This window comes from Antechinus flavipes, chromosome 3 (genome assembly GCF_016432865.1).
Source record: "Antechinus flavipes isolate AdamAnt ecotype Samford, QLD, Australia chromosome 3, AdamAnt_v2, whole genome shotgun sequence".
Taxonomy (NCBI): domain Eukaryota; kingdom Metazoa; phylum Chordata; class Mammalia; order Dasyuromorphia; family Dasyuridae; genus Antechinus; species Antechinus flavipes.
Window position 1 is genome coordinate 314,944,883 of NC_067400.1, and position 21,093 is coordinate 314,965,975.

The 21,093-nt window shown below is 33.7% G+C and overlaps 1 protein-coding gene across 2 annotated transcripts in view; it reads right to left on the reverse strand.

Moving 5' to 3' along the window:
- The window catches only part of GPR156 (G protein-coupled receptor 156), an 81,944-nt gene that overhangs the window by 22,646 nt on the left and 38,205 nt on the right, over positions 1-21,093 (reverse strand). The window contains exons 3-6 of one of the 2 annotated variants that reach the window (XM_051985359.1): positions 18,472-18,607; positions 5,501-5,611; positions 4,385-4,504; positions 3,867-3,962 (exon numbers count right to left, since the gene is read on the reverse strand). In XM_051985359.1, the coding sequence (XP_051841319.1) occupies positions 3,867-3,962; positions 4,385-4,504; positions 5,501-5,611; positions 18,472-18,607 (463 nt within the window). Of the gene's footprint in view, positions 1-3,866; positions 3,963-4,378; positions 4,505-5,500; positions 5,612-18,471; positions 18,608-21,093 lie in introns of both variants that reach the window. The other variant, XM_051985358.1, reaches the window with a different exon arrangement.

The following is a 21,093-nucleotide window of genomic DNA, read 5'->3' on the forward strand; positions in this document are numbered from 1 at the left end:
AACCCTCTTTGCCTCTTAGTAAAATGAGCTGGAGAAGGAAGTAGCAAATCACTCCAGTATCTTTGCCAAGAAAACCCCAAATGGAATCATAAAGAATTGGACATGACTGAATAATATAATAAAATTATTACCTCAGGGGCAGCTAAATGATGCAATGGGAGAACACTAGCAAAGGAATCAAGAGGACTTGAGTTCAAATATGGCCTCTGACACTTACTACTTCTTAGCTGTGTGATCCTGGGTAAGTCACTTAACCCCAATTGCCTTTCAAAAAGAGATAGAATTAATCCCTCTAATAGAATGTAATCTCCTTGATGTCAGGTTCTGTTTCTCATCTTTGTGTAACCACAGTACCCGAAACAGTGTCTTATATAAGACAAGTACCTAATAGTGTTTGTTAAATGGAATTGAAGCTACTGTGCTAAGTTCCAAAGTTTCTAAAACATGGCACAGACATTGTTCTTTAGGAATTTAGCATTTAATGGAAGGAAAAATTACACAAGTAAAAGTGTGAAATAAGAGATTGAGTTGAGGGAAAGAAGCAGTCTAAACAGGGTGATATGAAAGATTTAATTGAAAGTCAAGTACAATGAGATCTTTACATCAATCAGTTCTGAATCAAGAAGTTATAAGACTGAGATAGGGAACCACTAGATCAGGGTCCAGACAAGGCAAAACTTTCTGCAGGAGCAGGAGTCCAAAGTCACTGGGAAATTTTTAAGAGCAATGGTTTGGGGTTAAGTGGTGGTGATTTTGAGCTGATGTTTCCAAATGTATTTGATCATGTATTCCATTAGTAAACATACTTTGAGTGCACATCCCAAGAGGCATATAGTGAATTATTTATTTTACACACATGTAAAATTGTACAAAGAGGCAGTCTGATAACAGTTAATAGAACCTTGAACTTAAAGGAAGACTTGGATTTGAATTCTGATTCAGACACTCATTGGACATATGACTCTGAGCACATCATTTCTTCTTCCCATGCCTTAGTTTCCCTATCTGTAAAATGAAGAGATTGACTCTGATGATCTTCTTAGTTTCTTTAGTTCTAAATCTATTATGCTCAGTATAAATCTTGTATAAAATAGAAATAGAAGAAGATGAAATAATATTTGAACATAATGTCACTAGAGAGCCACTGGAGTTTATTGAGAACATGATTATACCGGCACTCTAGAAAATCATTTTGGTAGCTGTAATGGATAGATTGTAGTGAGGAAAGACTTGAGGCAGAGAGATCAGTTAGGAGGCTAGTGCAATAATCTAGGTGAAGAGTATTGAAGGACTGAACTAGGGTGGTGGTTATGGAATTTCTTCAACTAGGGGGTGTTGATGAGACACGACAGCTGAGGAGATCAAGAATCAAAGTTGAAGTGAGTTGACTTGAACTGAGGTCTGACATATTGGTTTTCACATGTGCCTTCAGCTGAGAATGGCTGTAATCTCAAGGAGTGAGTCTAATTTTGGATAATATAGGGGAAAGACAGCATTGTGAGAGACTAGTAGAATAAACATCTAGGGGGTACCTGGGGCCTTAAAATCCCCTTCTAATTATAATGAGTATGTAGTTCCTTACTATCTGGCTAAGCCACTTAAACTCTCTCAGTGTCAGTTTTCTCATCTTTAAAATGGGAATATAAATGCACACTACATCAAGGGATTGTTGGGAGGAAAACACTTTACATACCTTTGAAGCACTATTATAAATGGAAATTACTATAATTTTAAAAATGTTTGTAAAGTACTTTATACCTATTATCTTACTCGGGACTCACAACAGTCCTCCATTGGAGGTACCTATTGATTTCCCTGTTTTGCTTTTATTTTATTAAAAGTATATTTTATACTTTTATATCAGATAAGATGAGCAGACCCTGCAAACAAAGCTGATCAGAAAAAGGGGATTTTACAGCTAACTGTCACTTGGTACCAAATACAGTTTGACTCTTTCTCCATACATGCAACAAATTCGACACATTTTCTTCAAAGCTGTTGTGTTTGTCTGCATTTCTTCTATTCCCTTTTTGTGTATTGTAAAAATGCCTCAAGATACTATTTTCTTACTTTTCTTTCCCTCCCCATACCTTTACTTTTTTATCTCCCCCTCTGTCATTCTACCCCCCGCCCCCCAAAGAAAGAAAAGAAAAAGAAAACCTTGGTATAAAATATTTAGCAATTAAGTATTGAAGTGAGATTTAAATTCAAGATGAGTTTTCCTGACTCAGAGCCCAGTGCTCTATCTACTATGCTACCTAGCTGTTGTTATTTTCCCCTTTTATAGTTGAATAAAATGTGGCAGACATCAGGTAACTTGGCCAGGGTCATACAGTTGGTATGTGTTTGAGACCATCTTTGAACTCAGTTCTTCCTGACTCTAGGACCTGTGACTGCTTTGTCTTTTCTCTCCTCTACTAAGCTGCCTCAGAGAGGGTAAGTGTAATAAAGTGAAAAAAATCAGAATTTGAATCTAGTTCCTCTGATATGGAAACAACAGTACACATGGCTTTGATGAGGATTAATTTTGTTGTTGTTAAAATACCATATAAAAATGTTGATCTTAATTTTCTAAGTATTTGAAAAATCAGCAATGATTTTTAAATTTCCCCCCCCTATCTTCAGTGATGTAGGTTAATATTATTTAAGCTCTATGTAACAAGATGCTTTGGAGCAGAGTTGATATGACCTTGGGCAAATTATTTTTCTTTGCAAAATGGATGTAAGAATAAGGTTAGAACTGCAAGAAACCTGGATCTTCTCTGAAGCCTGATAATAGTCTTTTATTGATGTGCAAAATCTCCAAGCCATGACCCCCAGGTGAGAAGTCACAGAAAACCCTCGACTATTGTTTGGTGTTTAAAAAGAATAATCCTGGTCAGGGACACATATTGTAAACCAGGTGTATCAAACATTAAATGGCAACAATAACCCAATGGATTTGGAATAAGAGATGCCAGGTTCCATTTCTCTGCTACTTTATTATCTATGTGATCTTGGGTAAATTACACCATCTCTCCCTTGGGGGCTCAATTGCCCCATTTGTAAAGTATAGGGTCGGACTTGACTTCCTCAGAGGTCTCTTGCTGCTTTGAGTCTATGATTCTATGAACTTTGTCCTGCCTACCTCATTGAGTAAATGGGATAATGCTTTGTAATGAGAAATGCTTAAATATTAGTTATTGTTGTTTTTTATTATTAATTAACATTTAGAAAGAATAGAGACATTTTGATATAATAAATTGCATGCTGGATTTAGGATCAGAAAGACATGGATTCAAATCTTGCTCCAGATATTTGCTAATAGAATATTTAACTTCTTTGAGCCTCAAGTAACTCTCTTGGATATGTTTACTAAGTTAGTGACTGTTTTTAATTTTTGTGGACTTCATATGCTAGGTGTTTCCCAAACTGATAAAATCACATATACTTTGCATATTCATTTATTTGCATATGGAAATAATGGCAACATAAAGAAAACCAACTTTATTCTTTGGCCTTTAAAATGGCCTTTAAAATGTTACGTTTTGAGAATATGCATAAATATAGCTATCTATATACACATACACAACATTCACATGCTTTTTATATATCTACATACACATATATATTTATATACATACATATATAGACACACATATACACTCACTGATAAACTAAGAGATCTAAATCTTAGCAATTCCCTCAGGAAAAGTAAGAGGCATTAACTATAGTGAATGTCTTACTAAAAAAATTAGATTTCACTTTTGTTGGATAGAATAGCTCCACAGAGCGAGCTATTTAACTTGAAATGCACAGAACACTGCCTAAAATGATTCATAGTATCTGACAGCTGTTCTGTATTCCACAGAGTTATAGTTACCAACCTTATATCCCAAAATGAGAACAATCCAGAGATCAGAGTAAAGGGAAGCACAAAAGTATGTCTTGGTCACGGAACAGGTGATGTCTCTCTCTGTCATCTAAGAGAGACACAAAGAGTTAGTGCTTCTAATCCTAGGACAATGCTTGACACATGGCAAGCACTTAATACAAGCCCATTCATTCTTTTTTTTTTTCATTTATTCATCCTCATACCCCTTAACTTCTAATGTCTTGCAGGCCTATTTCTTGAAGAGCAGAAAGAAATATAGCAGCAAGGTTCAGAGGCTGTCACAGTAATTGATACAAGGAAAACAGTTGGTACCCATTTTGTTTATCATGCAATCTTCTTGGCAGTATCCTTTCTCTTCTTTCCTTCCTTTCCACTTTATTCCCTTACATTTTTAGACTTTCTTTTGGCTATTTTTATTTCCTATGGGATGCTGACAGAACAATGGCTTTTACTCAACCCAGTTCAGCTCAGAGAAGAGGTTTCCCAGGAAATCTGATTCCTTACCCTCACTGTAAAGCGGAGAATCTGAAGACACTGGATAGGATCAGATAATACCCATGTAACAAGCAGGATAACATCAACTATCACCAGCACTGCTACCAGTCCAAGCAATTGTAGGTCTTTAATAATCTGCAACATATGAAGTCCAAGGTCCTTATTGATTATACATGTACCATGAGCTAGATCAACATGAGCCCTTTGAATAAACTTCTCCTTGGGAGAACTTTCCCATCTGCCAATTAATAGTGAAAGTAAATGCAAAATATTCACAATAGTTTTTCGGTATCATGATCATCACCACCATCATCATCAAATATACTATCTCTGTTGCCCCTCTTTCTCCTGTGTGTATATATATATATATATATATAAACACACACATATACATAATCAAGAGTTACCTAGCTTCTCTGCCTCATTTCCACATCTGTCAAATGGGAAGAGAGTTGGACTTGATGGTCTCCAAAGTTCTTTCCAGCTCTAAATCTACAATCCTTTGACTTTTTTAAGTTAAAAAAAATGCGTATTGAGGTTGGAACCATGTTCTCAAACCAACTAGGATAAGGATGAGACATCTAACCAGGGATTATTGCAATGCTACAGGGACCATATCCAGGCATAAAAACTCTCCTAAATGGAGATGTGTTCAAAGTACCACTATGACAATCCTCACACTTGTGCAACAAACAGGAACTTAGATTTAGAACTGGAAGGGACCTCATTTTACAGTTGAGGAAACATTCATTAAGGTAATATGACTTATCCAAAGTCAAAGAAGGAGGATTTGGACGAGTCTAGATTTGAACCTATCTAACGTCAACATTCTTTCCATTGCACCACACTTCCTCTCTCTCCACAGCAGTCCTAGAGCTTAGGTGGCAAATTCATCAGGGATTATTGTTAGTGAGTCATGGAACCCACCACTAACAGCCCTTTGGAACAAAGCCATTCAGCCCATAGCTGCATAGTGACCAGCATGTTGCCTCTGGAAAGCCTTGTTTATTTTGGTAACAGGCCAGATGCCAAGATTAATATGAAGAAGGCTTCTCCATCTTCTTCTCATTAATGGAAACTAAAAAGAAATTTGCTCTGCAACAAAGCAGAATGAATTTAGTAGTGACTCACCACTCTCTTGTCTGGGACCCGCTGGGTAAAAACCTTGTACAATCTCCAGCTCTTCCCCAGGATGGGGCCAAACATTAGGGAACTTCCAACACATAGTAGGGACAGTCTGACCTGTAAGTAGAAGGGAGAAGATGAGGAAAGTAATGAGTCAGAAGAGCTTTCTTATTATAAATTTTATAACACTCTCCACAGGTATCCAAAGCCAAATATACAAAGTAAAGAATAAAGCTTTAATAAAACTTTAAAATTTTAATGAAATAATTTAGTGAAAAAAATTTTCAGCTTAATGAAATAATTATCTTAATTGTGGCTGCATTTTTGGGTTGATTTTTTAAACTATGTACTTAAAAACATTCATTTTTAAAATCTATCTATCTATATAAAATCACACCAAGAATCTAATTTTTTTTTCACCCAAGCATCATTTATAATTTTCTTTTTTTTTCTTTTTATCCAAACACTTGAATGTACCCAGTCATGAACAACTAACTATTGCTTGTTAGAAGCCCATTCTAATTTTGCATAGTCTTAATTATGTGGAGAGATGCTGTATTGAATAATGAGCTAAAGGCCAGCATTGGAGCTGGTATACCTTCCTTCACATCTTGCCTCTGGCAGAGATTGGCTATGTGAACATAGGTACTTAACCTCTCAGTATTCCTAGGCAATGATATAATACCAAACACTTTCAACAAAGAGAGTTTCTAAACCTGGAATTCTATATAACTGAGGAAAATAAAGAGCTACAATTGGAGAGAGGAATACAGTGGATAGGAAACACTGGGAAGACCTGAGTTCAAATCCAACTCAGACAATTTCTAGATATGTGCTGGGCAAATCATTTAACTATTGTTTATTACAAAATGGGGATAATAATAGCATAAACCTCCTAGGATTGGTGTGAGAAACTAGAAATGATTATTAAAATATTTATTTCCTTTTTTCTTCTTTTCCTTTCCCATCCTTCCCTCCTTTCTTTCTTTTCTTTCTCCCTCCTTTTTATTCCTTCTTTCCCTCCTTTCTCTCTCTCCTTTCATTGCCTTTCTCCCTTCCTTCCTTTTTTTTTCCTTTCTTCTTTTTCTTCTTTCTTCTCTTTTCTTACTTCCAGGTGACAGTACATTAAATAATTGAAGAACATTATCATATCCCTGCTATGTCTTGTCTTCACTACATTAGTTTCCTCAACTATGAAAATGCCTGGAGTCAGGAGATTTCATTAATATTAATTAATCACAAGATTACTTCAATACTTGAAGGATATGTGATCTCAGTGGTATGGGCAGTCCATCTACAAATGAATGCAACCCCCACACTGTTTATGGTTTCATGAATTATTATCTGGAAAAAAAAATGTTAATCTGGTTGTCAATATACTGTGTGGGAGTTGACCTCTACAATGAGTTAAGTTAGTCTGAGAGGAGATGTACTCTAAGTCACTGATGCCTGTATTTAAAATCTTTATAACTTGAGAGCAATTGCCAGAATTTGGGGACTGTTGGCAGAGCCTTTAAGAGTCTAGAGTACTAGCCAAAGTCTTAATTAGGAATTCCAATACCTGGGACAACTTCATTTGGTGGATCGTACTGTGGAAGAGTGAGGTGAAGCAGAAGGTTGGTACAGTAAACAGAGTGCTATTCTTAGAGTCAGAAAGGTCTGAGTTTGAATTCTGTCTAGAACACTATTAGATGTGTGGCCCTGGGTAATTCATCTAATTTTTCTCAACCTCAGTTTTCCCTTTTTAAAATGAGGAATTTGATTCAATGGCCACCTCTGAGGTCCCTCCCAGTTTCCCTGATGAAAGGAATAAAGTATGAGTATTCCTGAGTTGTTCAGGTAGACTGAAGAAAGAGATTGTGGGAATTGAGAAGACCTAGGAATGAAGAGACAAGAATATTTAAAAGGAATGGGAGGCTGAGGTAGTGAAATAGACTATAAGCCAGCTGCATTCTGAACTTAATGGGGAGGAAGAAAAATGAACTAGGAGCACATAGGTGACAGCAACAAAGATCTGGGTAGGAGAGAGAGAAACTTTAAAGGAGGTGAGGTGGTTGTTGTGTGATGGTGGAGGACGTGGAGGTGGAGGAGGATGATGAATGGAGAGTCTAAAAGTCAAACTGGGAAATAAGGATGACACATGGACTTTTTACATGAGGGTGATGATTGAAGGTATAATACAAAGAAAGAGAAGCCAGTCTTGGAAAGGGTAACAAGAAATACTGGTGTCTTCTGAGAAGAGCAAGCATTTACTGGCCCTAGAAAATTTAAGGAATAGGGGCAGTTGGGTGGCACAGTGAACAGAGCACTGGTCCTAGAGTCAAGAGGACCTAAGTTCAAATGTGACCTCAGATATTTGACACTTATTAATTGTGTAACTTAACCCTGATTGCCTCCTCTCCTCCAACCAAAAAAATATATAAGGAATATAAGAGGAAAAGATTTAGAAGGAAGGATAGCTTGGCCATAATGTAGGGAGTGTCCAGAGGGCACATAGAAAAGAAGGGCTAAAGAGGATGGCTAATAGGAAAATCTAGGTTTGAATTTACTCTTGCATCAGAGTGGAGAGGATGGTTAAAGGAACTGAATCTTCACTGTTTCCAGGTATCCCACAAGGCACAGATTGCCAGGACAGAAGGTAGATTAAGTTCTGATCCAAAGAGAGGGGCAATGATAGCATCAGGGCAATGAGCAGTGCAGGAATAGGATTTGAGGCTGAAGGAAGGAACAGGCTAGTTGGGTTTGCTGCACTCTGAAGGAATAGGAATAGGAGCATTTAGGAAGTATACTCTTTTTGATGTTGGCCACTTATACTAGGTCTGACTTTGGGAGTAGAATATTAGAAGAAATAATAACAACAGCAACAATAATGATAATGATGATAACAATAACAACTAGCAATTAGAGAGAATTTTAAGGATTTCAAAATGCTTTATAACTTTGATTCTATTTTATCCTTATAACCACTTTGGAAGATAGGTACCATTATTATGCCCATTTTTGGTTTTAATACAATAGTATTTTATTTTCCCAAATACACATAAAGATAGTTTTCAACATTCATTTTTGTAAAATTTTGCATTCTAATTTTTTCTCCCTTCTTCCTTTACTCCCCACCTCCCAAGACAGCAAGCAATCTGATATAGGTTAAATATGTGCAATTCTTTTAAATATATCTCCATATGTTTCATATTACACAAGAAAAATCAGATCAAAAGGAAAAACAACATAAAAAAGAGGGAAAAAAGCAAGCAAGCACACAAACAATAACAACAAAAAGATGAAAATATATGCTTTGATCCATATTCAGTTTCCACAGTTCTCTTTCTGGATGCAGATGGCTTTCTCCATCCCAACTCTATTGGAATTGCTTTGAATCACTGCATTGTTGAAAAGAGCCACAACTGATCATCACATAATCTTGTTGCTGTGTACAATGTTCTCTTGGTTCTGTTCACTTTACTCAGTTTCAGTTTATGTAAGTATTTCCAGGCTTTTCTGAATTCAGCCTGCTCATCATTTCTTATGGAACAATAATATTCCATTACATTCATAAATCATAACTTATTCAGCTATTTCCCCATCTGATGGGTATCTACTCAGTTTCCAATTTCTTGCCACTATAAAAAGGGCTGATACAAACATTTTTACACATGTGGTCCTTTTCCCTCTTTTTTTGATCTCTTTGGGATACGGATAAGTATCCCAATGAGATTGTTGGATCAAAGGGTACACACAGTTTTATAGCATATTATAATGGACAAATTATGCCATTTTTAAAGATAGAGAATTTGAGTCAGAGGAGAAAAGACTTGCCCAGAGAATGCATATAGTTAGTGAGTGTCTGCAGCTGGATTTGAATTCAGATCTAGTCCAGCACTCCATACACTACACTACCTAGCAGCTTCTAAGTAAAATAAGGTAATAACAAATAAAATATTTAATTCCAAATTTAGTGTCAATAAATTACTGATACAGTAGCCAGAACATTTAATCTGGTTTTAGAGAATTGGAGTTTTAATCTTAGCTCTGCCACTTAGAGTTCCCATGATTTGATCTTGAGTAAGTATCTTAAACTTTCTCTTTGAAATTGTTTCCTCTGTATTCTGATGGAAGTGGATTTCTATGACAAAGAGACCTAACTGAGTTTCAATGGATAAATGACGGACAGAAACAGCTACACCCAAAGAAGGAACACTGGGAAATAAATGTGAACTATTTGCATTTTTGATTTTCTTTCCGAGTTATTTTTACCTTCTGAATCCAATTCTCCCTGTGCAACAGGAGAACTGTTCGGTTCTGCAAATATGTATTGTATCTAGGATATACTGCAACATATTTAACATATATAGGACTGCTTGCCATCTTGGGGGGGGGGTGGAAGGAGGGAGGGGAAAAAACGAAACATAAGCAAGTGCAAGGGATAATGTTGTAAAAAAATTATCCTGGCATGGATTCTGTCAATACAAAGTTATTATTAAATAAAATAAAATTAAAAAAAAAAAGAAAAGAAAAGAAATTGTTTCCTCAACTATAAAAAGAAAAGATTATATTAGGTGACCTCAACTGTCCCTTTCAGCCCTAAAGATGTGATACTGAAAAAATATTTATATTCCAATTAATTATAAATGCACATATATAAACTTTGAGATAATAACTAAACAGCTCTTTCTACCCCTATCCTCCATTGACCCTTTTCATCACTTTTCACCTCGTTGTTGGGTTTATTTTCCCATCCCAAACAGTTACAGGAAATGTATATGTTGTTCTAGTTTGGCTTTCTTTGTTCAATATCATTTTGAAAAAAACTTCTCATGTTTAATTAATATGCTTCATATTTGCCATTTTTGTAGCTTAATGATATTTTATAACCCAAAGGTACTAAAATTTGTTCAGTTATTCCCTAATTATTAATTAATTCCCAGTTTGGGGGCTATCGAAAATAAAAGCAGCAATGATGTGAATAGAGTCTTTCCTTTTTAAAAATATCCTTTGTATTTAGTCCCGTTAATTGAGATCATTAAGTCAAAAGATTTGATCCAGTCTATAACTCTTACTCCATTGTCTGGTTGCTTTAGGAAAAGATTACATTAATTTACAGTGATGTTATGCTTGTTTCCCTGCAGGCCCAGCAACTCTGAATTTGTCATTTTAAATTCTCTTTGCCAATTAGATAGTTAGAAGGAGGCATTCAAGGCAGCTTTTATATTTTTTGATTACCAGGGATTTTGAATAATTGTTCAAGTGATAATTAGCAATTTGGAATATTCTCTAAAAATTGTTAAATTACATCCTTGGGCAATTAATCCACTAGAAAATGGTTCCAAGACTAAAATTTATAAAATGTCTTTATAGTTTATTGTATATATGCATATATGTATATCTATATGTATATATTTGTTGTTGTTTTATCAGTTTCCAGTAGTGTTTAACTCTTCATGACCCCATTTGGGGTTTTCTTGACAGATACTGAAGTGATTTGCTATTTCCTTCTCTAATAAGTGTATACATACAAACACACACATACACAACACACACACACACCAGTGTTATTTACCATAATTTCTCTCCCATCCCATTCTTTCATCTTTTGATCTGTTGTGGGCCAGGACAGTAGTGCAAACTGGGTGACTTAAATTGACCTTTGTAAAAGATAATGGAGAAAGCAATAGTGCCCTGGCCTATTGAGTAGTAGCTTTAATAATAGTGACAGAACCTTATAGTTTCAGCATAATGGGAAAATAGTGGACTATGGCCACTGGGAGCCCAGAGATAGTGAAAATTCCTAATGATATTGAGCCCACTCCAATAGTAGCTGTAGTCAAACAGTGGAAAGGATAATTTAATGCTAGTTGGCAAGACAGTAGTCATAACCCAAACAGCTTTCAGTCAATCATAGGGGCATCTAGCATGTGGGATAGAAAGTAGCCACAGGTTAAATGGGCAGACCCCAACCAGCTAGATGTGTTGGAAACAGCACAATTTTATTTTTTTGGATGGGCTGACCAGCATCAATGAGAAACCCATGCTGACCCTTTGTTGATGTTTTGATGGGTCCTCTGGCTTTGCTTCAGGGATAAGGAATGGGGAAGAGCTGCTGGGTTGTAAAACTGCCATTTGTGACCCTGGCTGCCCAAGATATTGAATGTTGTTATTAAAGAAATTATTTATCTGGGCTCTTAGGCTCCAAGGGAGCCATCACACTGAATGTGAAATCACAACTGAGACATGGCCCTATTGCTTTTTTTGTTTTTAAACATAAAATTCTTTATTTTTATATAATCAAATCTAATTATGTATAATTCCATTAGTTTGATAGCTTAAAATAAATCTTCTCAACACATATAGCATTCCTTTCCCTTCTAATCTTTATAAACATTTTTGGTCCCTGATCTGATTAGAATTTATACTTATTTTGGTTTTCCCTATGTTGACATATAATTTTATTCTAAAGTTTTTATTGGATAAAGATTTTCTATTTCTCAAGTTTTTTTTTATTTGGGAGGTTTATCAAATATGCATCTCTAATATATGTTTTATTTTGATTCTGATTACATTTTCTTTTTAAAAAATTTTGAAGTACCAGACAGTTTTGATATTCACTACTTTATATTATTTTTTTGGAAACCTGAGAAATAAAGTTTTATTTTGTTATTTTTTTCTCTAAGCAGTCTTGTTCTTTTATTCTCTATAAAAGTTTTAAAATTCCATTTTATAAAATAAATTATAAGTATTTTGATTAGTTTTGCAGTAAATCTATAAATTTATTTTGGAAATATAAACTTTTAATCATATTAGCTCAACCTATCCATGTGCAGGAGCTGTCCCTTCAACTCCTCTGTTCTTCCTTCATTTTTATTAAAATAAAAAGAAAAGTGTCTTTATGTAGCTATATTTGTGATCTTGATAGATAGATGCCCATATATTTGATAAATTTTGTCATTTTTCAAATTGTATTTTATTTTGCATAAATTTTCCTGCATTTTAAAAAAATTATACATAAAAATTCATGTGCTTTTTGTGGGCTATCTTACTGATTGGGAAATAATGTATCATTTTGGCTAGAAAGTCATAAGAAAACCAGGGTTCAAATTCTGCCTCTGACACATACTAGTTATGTAACTATGAGGAATTCATTTAGTTTCTTAGTATCTATCTAAAACTATTATAGAACTATTTTGGATCTAGACTGGTAGAATGGTTTTTCATACAGATCATTTCCTATATTAATGAAATTACAAGTCCAGACCAACTCAAAACAAAATAATATAGCAACAAAAAGAAACCTTATCATTGAAGTGATTACCAATTATAGTGATTTAACTGGGTTTCCTGGTTTTCCAAATAAGGATGTTTGGAAATTCCTTATTACAAACTCATATCTTAATTGCTTATCATGGTTAGCATGTCTATGTCCAATAGGAAGAACAAAGAGACAATCCTTTTTCATACTTGTTTTTAGGGAAAATATTTCTCATATTTCTTATCATATATAATGTTGAGTTTTTAGCATATACTACTTCTAAAAGAAAAGTCTCTCTAGTTCTGCACTTTTCTGACCATAAATAGATATTGTATTTGATTGAAGGCTCCTTCTATGTCTATTTATAATGGAGATTTGGTGCATTCCCAGAGTGCCTCAGATGGCAATTCCATGTGGAGAATGCTAGAGAGCTGCCTCTTGAAGAATCGTGATTTGAATAGGAAGTGTGTTAGAGAGACAGACTGTGGAGGTTCATAGACATTCTCTAGTTCCAGTTGGCTAACTGTGTGCTGAAGAGGAGGCGCTTTTATTGGCTGTGGAGACATTCAAAAAAGCTGTTAATTTCAACTACTATTTCTCTGCTTCATTTATTTCTCAGAGACCTTGGTTACTCCTATGCTTCAAATGACTATTGAAAGGAGTAGAGTCTCTGATCTTGGGAGTTTCCAAAATTTAGGAGATTGAGTTGCAAAAATCCAAAAACCAGTTTTCTCTGCTAGCACAGCATTCAAGACTCAGGTATCAAGAAATGATCTTCAGCTGGACCTTCAGGTGAGCATCCAGAGGAAGCTGAGTTGAAGACTCATTAGAAAGAGATGCTGCATTTGGATGTGAATTTGGTGGAATCAATGTTATGTAGATTATTCCTACCCTCATCCCACAAAAGACTGAGGTGCTGTTGGAGAGAATAAACTCTAGAGATGTATGTGGGGAAGATTGTATATTTGTTTTGGCTAAATCTTTGAAGTAAATGTTCCTTTGCAGAAAGACAAAATAATGGGATTGGGCTGCTTTAGCATAGGTCTCCTAACAGTGGGAGTAACACAGCTTGGGGAGGGACTAAAGCAGATAGCAAAAAGAGAAGACACACCTTAAACACCTAAGGGCACTTTCTGAGAACCCTGAGGGGAAGATATAGCAAGATGGTCCTGAGGGAATGGGGTTGAGATATAAGCTACAAATTAATATCAGATAATTTTAATGATTTTTATTGTTGATAGGATTTATAATTCTCATTGTTTTTCCAATATTCAATTATCCTTGCATTCCTAAGTATTAAGCTTTCTTGGTTGTAATAAAAATGTTTTTGTCACATTGCTCTATTATACTTGCCAATAGTTTATTTAATATTCTTATACATAAAATATTAAATTAGCTTGTAGTTCTGATTTTCTGTCTCATATTTGGTAAACTAGGGGATCAAAAACTTCACCTCTCTTTTTTTAATTCACAGAAAGAATTGAACAGACTTTATACATAGAAATATATGTAGTATAAAGAATACTTAGGATCATAAGATATAGGACAATAGTATACTTGGGGATTTTCTAGCCCAATTCCCTCATTTAGTAGATAAGGATAAGGATACTCTAAGGTCTAGTTTAAGTGAATTATGTTCAAGGTCATGTAGATAGCTTAAGATTCCATATTTCAGTGATGTTTTCACTATACCTCATTTTCTTTTAAGGTACCTTTTTACATATTACCAATTTAATGATTGATACTCTTGATTTTTTCCTTCTGAGACTGTATTATTTAGGTTTTACATATGAGTGTATATATATATATATATATATGTATATATGTGTGTATGTGTGTGTGTGTGTGTGTGTGTATACATAACACAATATGTCCTATTTTATAGTATTTTGCACTTTATATATTTGTGGGTATTCAGAAATTTCTTTTAAATTATTCAATTTAATAGATTGAGATTATTATTCTTAATTTATGTTGATTTTGTCTTCCTTTTATTATTTCTAATTTTGCTTCATTAAGTTTTTATTTCCTTTTTGATTACATTTTCTAATTGTCAACATCATTGTTTTAAAAAAAACCTAAAAGTGTTAAGAATCATGATTTTAAGATTTTTAAACTTTAGCTTAGCTGTTGATACTTTAACTACGAAATCCTTATTTACTGAGAGATGTGCTTTTGGAGGATTTGAAACCATCACATAAGTCCTAGCATTCTTACTATAACTAAATCAGGAGACAGAAATAAGTTACCCAAGTTGAAAGATGATATCAGGAGACCAATAAAGAGTTGGCAGCTTTACTTTTATCATATGTCCAAAGTCAACATTTCATGGGGCATTTGGGTCTCTTATATTACAATATTCAAGATAGGTATTGACAAAGTTATATTATGATAACTATTAGCAAAATTATTAATATGAAAATGGCAGTAGATTACAGAACAACATCTGTCACAGAGGATGAAGAGGCAGAGAAATTCTACAAAAACTAAAAAAGATCCTCCAAATTAAATCATTATATTCAATAGTTGGTGAATTTAATGTTATGTAGGAATAGGCAACAGTAGAAAAAATGCTAGAAAACAGGGTTCAGAGGAAGGAATGAAAGATACCAAAAATTTAATCTATATAGAAACTTTATAGTGAATACTTTAAGAAATAAATTGAGCACAAGTAGTAATACAAAGATGAAACTGATTATATGTTAACAAGCAGGAAATGACTCATTACTGATGTGGGAATCATCCCTGAATTCTATATATAGTCACACCACATACGTCTTAAAGCAATGTTTACCATTAGTATAAATCTAGAAAAAAGAAAAAAGAAAAATTTAGACATGGTATGCAATTAAAAGAAAAAAAAAAACCTTCCAATCTAATCTATTTAAATAAATTATTGATGCTGAAAATGGGAAATAGATGGAGAAATGATATTTAGACTGATTGTGATAATTTCAAAGAGAAGGATTCAATCTTATTCAATTCTATAAGACTATGGTAAATTTATGGAAGATCATGGACAAGAGTTGTGAACTAGGCATAAATGAGTTATAATATGTATCATGGAAGAAAATTTCTCCATTGTTGAGATCATAGATTCATTATATATTTGATTACTGAATTTTTAAAATTCTGCTAATAAGTCACATTTTTTTTATTCATTTGATTAATTTATTTTTTGAAATTTTTCCCTTTTCTTTCTTCCTTTTTTTTCTTTTTTTTTAATTATAGCTTTCCCCCCCTTTTCTTTCATGGATCATATTTATGGTGTTGTTTCTATTTTTTGTTTCATTGCCTTTTCTTTTTCTTATCTAGACACTGGTATTATAAACTTGTCTCTGAATATTGCTCTGGATTTATCAGATAAATTTAGGTATAGTGTGTTCTTTGGGTTAATCTCTTATGTTTTTTATAATTTTTCCAACCTAGGCACTATTTAATAAATCATTATTTTTATGATAATTTTTAAAATTAATTTAAAAAAATCAAATAAGCATATATATCTTTGTCATATTATCATTCTTTATTTCTAGATTTATTGAATTATTCCATAAAGTGTAGTAATTAGAATTTTTGCTTTCTTAAATTTAACTAGGAATTCTGTAAGATCTATGACTTGTTCAATTTTTGTGAATATTGTACATGTACTTGAGAAAAAGAAAATATCCTGATTTTTTCTAAAGTTATTGTCATATAGCAATTAAATCTAATTTCTTCAATTATTTTCAAGATTGCCTGAGAAACAACAAGATATAGTAAATAGAGCACTGAACTTGGAGAAGACTGCATTTAAATCTAATCTCCAAAATTTACTAGCTATATGGTCCTGGGCCAGTCACTTAAACTGTCTTTTTCAGTTTCTTCATCTGAAAAATGAGGTGAAGGGATAAACTCAATGGTCTCTAATTTGCTCTCAAGTTCTAAATCTATGATTCTTTGAACCTTTTCCCCCTTATTTTTCTGATTTAATAATATCTTGATTACAGAATTTTGAAATCTATTGTTAATTTTCTATTTCTTCATAGAAATTTTATAAAACTAACTTCTATGTAATTGAGTGTACATATATATGCAAGTAAAATCAACATGCTCTTGTTATGAATTGTGAATTTAATCAGGATATAACTTCCTTTTTATGTCTTTATGTTTTCTGATTTAACTTGGTCAAATATTACTACCACAAACCCAGATTTTTCTTAACTGGTTATAGCATGATAAATATTAGTTAAAACTTTTTGATTTAAATCTGTGTACATATGTTTGTATTAGTTGTATTTGCTTTTGACAACACATTGTTGGATTCTTTTCTTTAATTCAGCCTGTCATTAGTTTTTCTTTATAGGGGAATTAGATCCATTTACACTCAATTTTGTAGTAATTAAATTTGACTCATGCTCCATTTTTTTCTTTACTAAATCAATGTTCACTTTGTGCATAATGAAAAGTTTCTTATAGTCTATTTCTTAGCCAAATGTCATTAAAGAACATTATATAGAATCCTTATGTTTTATACTAGTAATAATGAATATCACTAAAATCTGAATGCCCCCCTTCCTGTCAAAGTTCTTGACTGCTTCCTAAGTATTCTACTAATATTTTTAAACCAAATTTTGGGGAGTCAGATTCTTTTGTGGCCTATTACTGGAAAATCTAGAGAGTACAGCATAAAAACATCAATAAAAGAGAAAAGACATTGGGGTCTTATAATGCTTATATCTCATATGAGTTATCTTGATTATAAATGTCCCCTATTTATCTGCCTTTCTACTTGTTAATTCTATGTTTGTACTTATTCTTCTCATTGAGGTTTATAATTGTAGCAGAGTGAATCTCAGGTTTAAAGGCAAGAGATGTTTTCTTTTTATTATTTATGCCCTATCATTTCATTATATATCTTTGTTTTAAACTAATTATCATCTGGCTGACTGTTAAAGGTGAATGCTGATGTGAGTTCACTGGTGTGAACTCATGAATTATAGTATTAGGAGTGTGAGTTTCCCAGGTACCTTGAACCTGATATACTTATTCCCCATGGGCCCAACTTATGAGTGCAAGTTGGGGAGAAATAAACGTGGAGGAGGTGTTATATAAGGTATATATGTATATGTGTGTATATATACATATATATGGTGCTATATAAATGTATAAAAGTGAGCAGTACTTTTTCAATCATGTACAAATCTTCATGACCCCATAGACCATAGCACACCAATGCTGTCCATAGGGATTTCTTAGCAAAGTCACTGAAGTAGTTTGCCATTTCCTTCTCTAATGTATTTAGTTTTAAATAAATAATTTTTTTTAAATAAAAGAATTAAAATACTATGAACAAAGTTTGAACTGAAGAGGAAAGGATAAAGTGTACTTCCTTCACTTTTTTCCAGAAGTAGAAGGCTATGGGATTGGAATATCATCTATACTATCAGAATCAGTTGATGTATTGGTTAATTTTTCTAAATTGATTTTTAAATTATTTTTTTTTTTATTCAATACAAGGGATATCTTTCTGGGAAGAGAAGGAAGAAATGAAAAATAACAAAAAGAGGAGAGAAAAAAAGTCTGATTAATTTGAAATGGACACATATGATGCTTTCAATCATAAAGTTTCCTGCCAGAAATGTGACCCCTGTGAATGCCTGTCATGAATCAAATAGGCCTAACAGAGACATGTTTGAAGGTAATATATGAGACTCAAAATAGGCAGTTTTACTTTTTTATTCTCTTTCTCACCTACCTGAATGAGTGTTGTCATGGAGGGTCCCAAAAAAATATCTTGGTCTGAAACCCCAAAGAGATATGCACTTGCATACGTCAGACCACTGCCCATCAAGGTCATAATGTTCAGATTGGGACTGGACATCTTCACGATCCTATTAAAGTCAGGAAGAGAGAAATTTATCATCAAGCTCCTTCATACTGGGAATATAAGTATAGATAGTTATTTTTCCACACCACGTAAGCATGAAAGTACTTAGAAAAGAGTCCTTATTGGGAAACCCCCATCTTTATAACCTTGTTATTTTCTGTTTACATGTTTTTGTAAATGATAAATTCTGCTATTGTTATTAAAAGAAAGCATGTTGTTTAAAAATTATATGTATCAAGAACCATCATCGTACTCTACAGGTAATAATTTAACAACTTGATGGTACATCAGATCAAGTGCTGTACCTGGAGCTTGGAAGACCTGAATTCAATTCCTGTCTCAGTTGCCTCATAAAATGGGAATATTAATAGCATCCATGTGAGGATCAAATAAGATAATATTTGTAAAGTTCTTTGCAAACTTTAAAATCCCATATAATTGTTAGCTATTATTATTATTTTAACATTCCTTATATGAGGTGATTAGAGTCAAGATTATTATAGTAGTCTCTTGGCTGGTCTCTTGACTCCAGTCCTTTTCCTATATCATCCTGAATATCCTACTGAATACATAATACATACTACTAAATACTCATCTGTGAAATAGGGATAATCATACATTGCTTATTTACCTCTTTGGGACAGCTAAATGTCTCAGTGCATAGAGTGCTGGGCTGAGAAGTCAGAAGATCTGAATTCAAATCCAGCCTCAGAAGCTTGTTAAGTGACAATTCACTTAACTCCTATTTGCCTTAATTCCTCATCTTTAAAATAGGGACACATTGGAGAAGGAAATGGCAAACCACTCTTGTATCTTATTATTATTATTATTATAGCTTTTTATTTACAAAATATATGCATGGGTAATTTCAACACTGACCCTTGCAAAACCCTCTGTTCCAACTTTTCCCCTCCTTCCCTAGATGGTAGGTAGTCCAATACATATTAAATATGTTAAAGTATATGTTAAATACAATATATGTATACATATTTATACAGTTATCTTGCTGCTCAAGAAAGATTGGATCTAGAAAGAAAGTAAAAAAACCTGAGAAGGAAAACAAAAATGCAAGCAAACAATAACAGAAAGCCATTCTTGTATCTCTTTGCCATGAAAACCCCACAGACAAAAGTCCATGGAGTCATATACAATTGGGCATGAGTAAACAATAACACCACTACGTACTTCTTAGGGTTATTGGGAGGATGTATAATTTAATTCTAATAAACAATTCTAATAAACAATATCTAATAAACAGATATTTATTAAGCACCTATTATGTGCCAGATAGTGGAGATGGGGGTAAGACTTGTGATTTCACTGTAGAGGGACCTCCTTGTATGAAGAAATTCCCTTTACCAATGCAAATCAGCATTACTCTGCAACTTACAGCCTTAGATTTGCATAAGCAGTGACAGGTTAAATCACTTGCCCAGGGTAACAGTCAGTATGTGTCATAGATGAGACTTTAACCTAGGTTTTCTCCGCTCCAAGGCTTTCTTTCTATTGACTATATCATGGGGCTCAATATGAAGATAAAAAGTCAAGTAGGAAATAATCCCTTTCCTTAAGAAGTTTATAGCTTTGCAGGGAGGAGAAGGGGAAGCATAATAAATAAAATTAAAAGGTCTATAATTTCTTGAGATAGGGGCAGAGATACAAGCAACTATGGCATTAATGTGTTTCCTGTAGGTTGTGGCTCTTGAGTTGGTCACTGAAGGAAGCAAGGGATTTTATGTGGTAGAAATAAGGAAGGAATACATTCCAGTCTGTGAGAAGGCTTAGAGAAAGAAGATGCAATATTACATATGGAAAACAGTATGCAGACCCTTTTAACTGGAACATGAAATCTATGGATCCATTCTCCAAAAAACAAACAAACATAAAATTACCAGTTACATTGAAAGTTTTTAAAATATTTTAAAAAATACAAGTTTATGGACCCCAGGTTCAGAACTGTCGCTTACAGGTTATCTCAGTCCAATCTCTTCACTTTACAGATGAAGAAACTGAGGTTCAGAGAAGTTAAATAAGTTTCCAAAATCACAGAGGTAGCAAGTAGCAGAAACAGGATTCAAATGCAGAGTATTTGACCCCAAACCTAATGCTCTTTTTTATGATACACTGCTGTTCACTCATATAGAAATGTTCTTATGAAAGTAGCAGGAGTCTTCATATTCAAATGGCTATGTTGTCTAGGTTACTGTCATATAGATAGCCTTTCTAGCTCTCATTCAGCTCCATTTGATCTGGAAGCTGCTTTATGCTCAGGTTTATTTGTAAGCAAAGCAGATTTGACTTAGCACTGGTCCAGGTTTAGAATTGCTGATTTGGTTAAGAATTTGCTGATTTTGGTTAGGAAAACTCAATGTGGTTGTTATTTTCTACCAAGCTTAGTATCTGATAAAACCCTGATGTATCGTCTTCTCAGCTCGCCGATTGACGTAGTTTTCATTTTTAGAAGGGACACGTTATACATTTTAAAGCAGG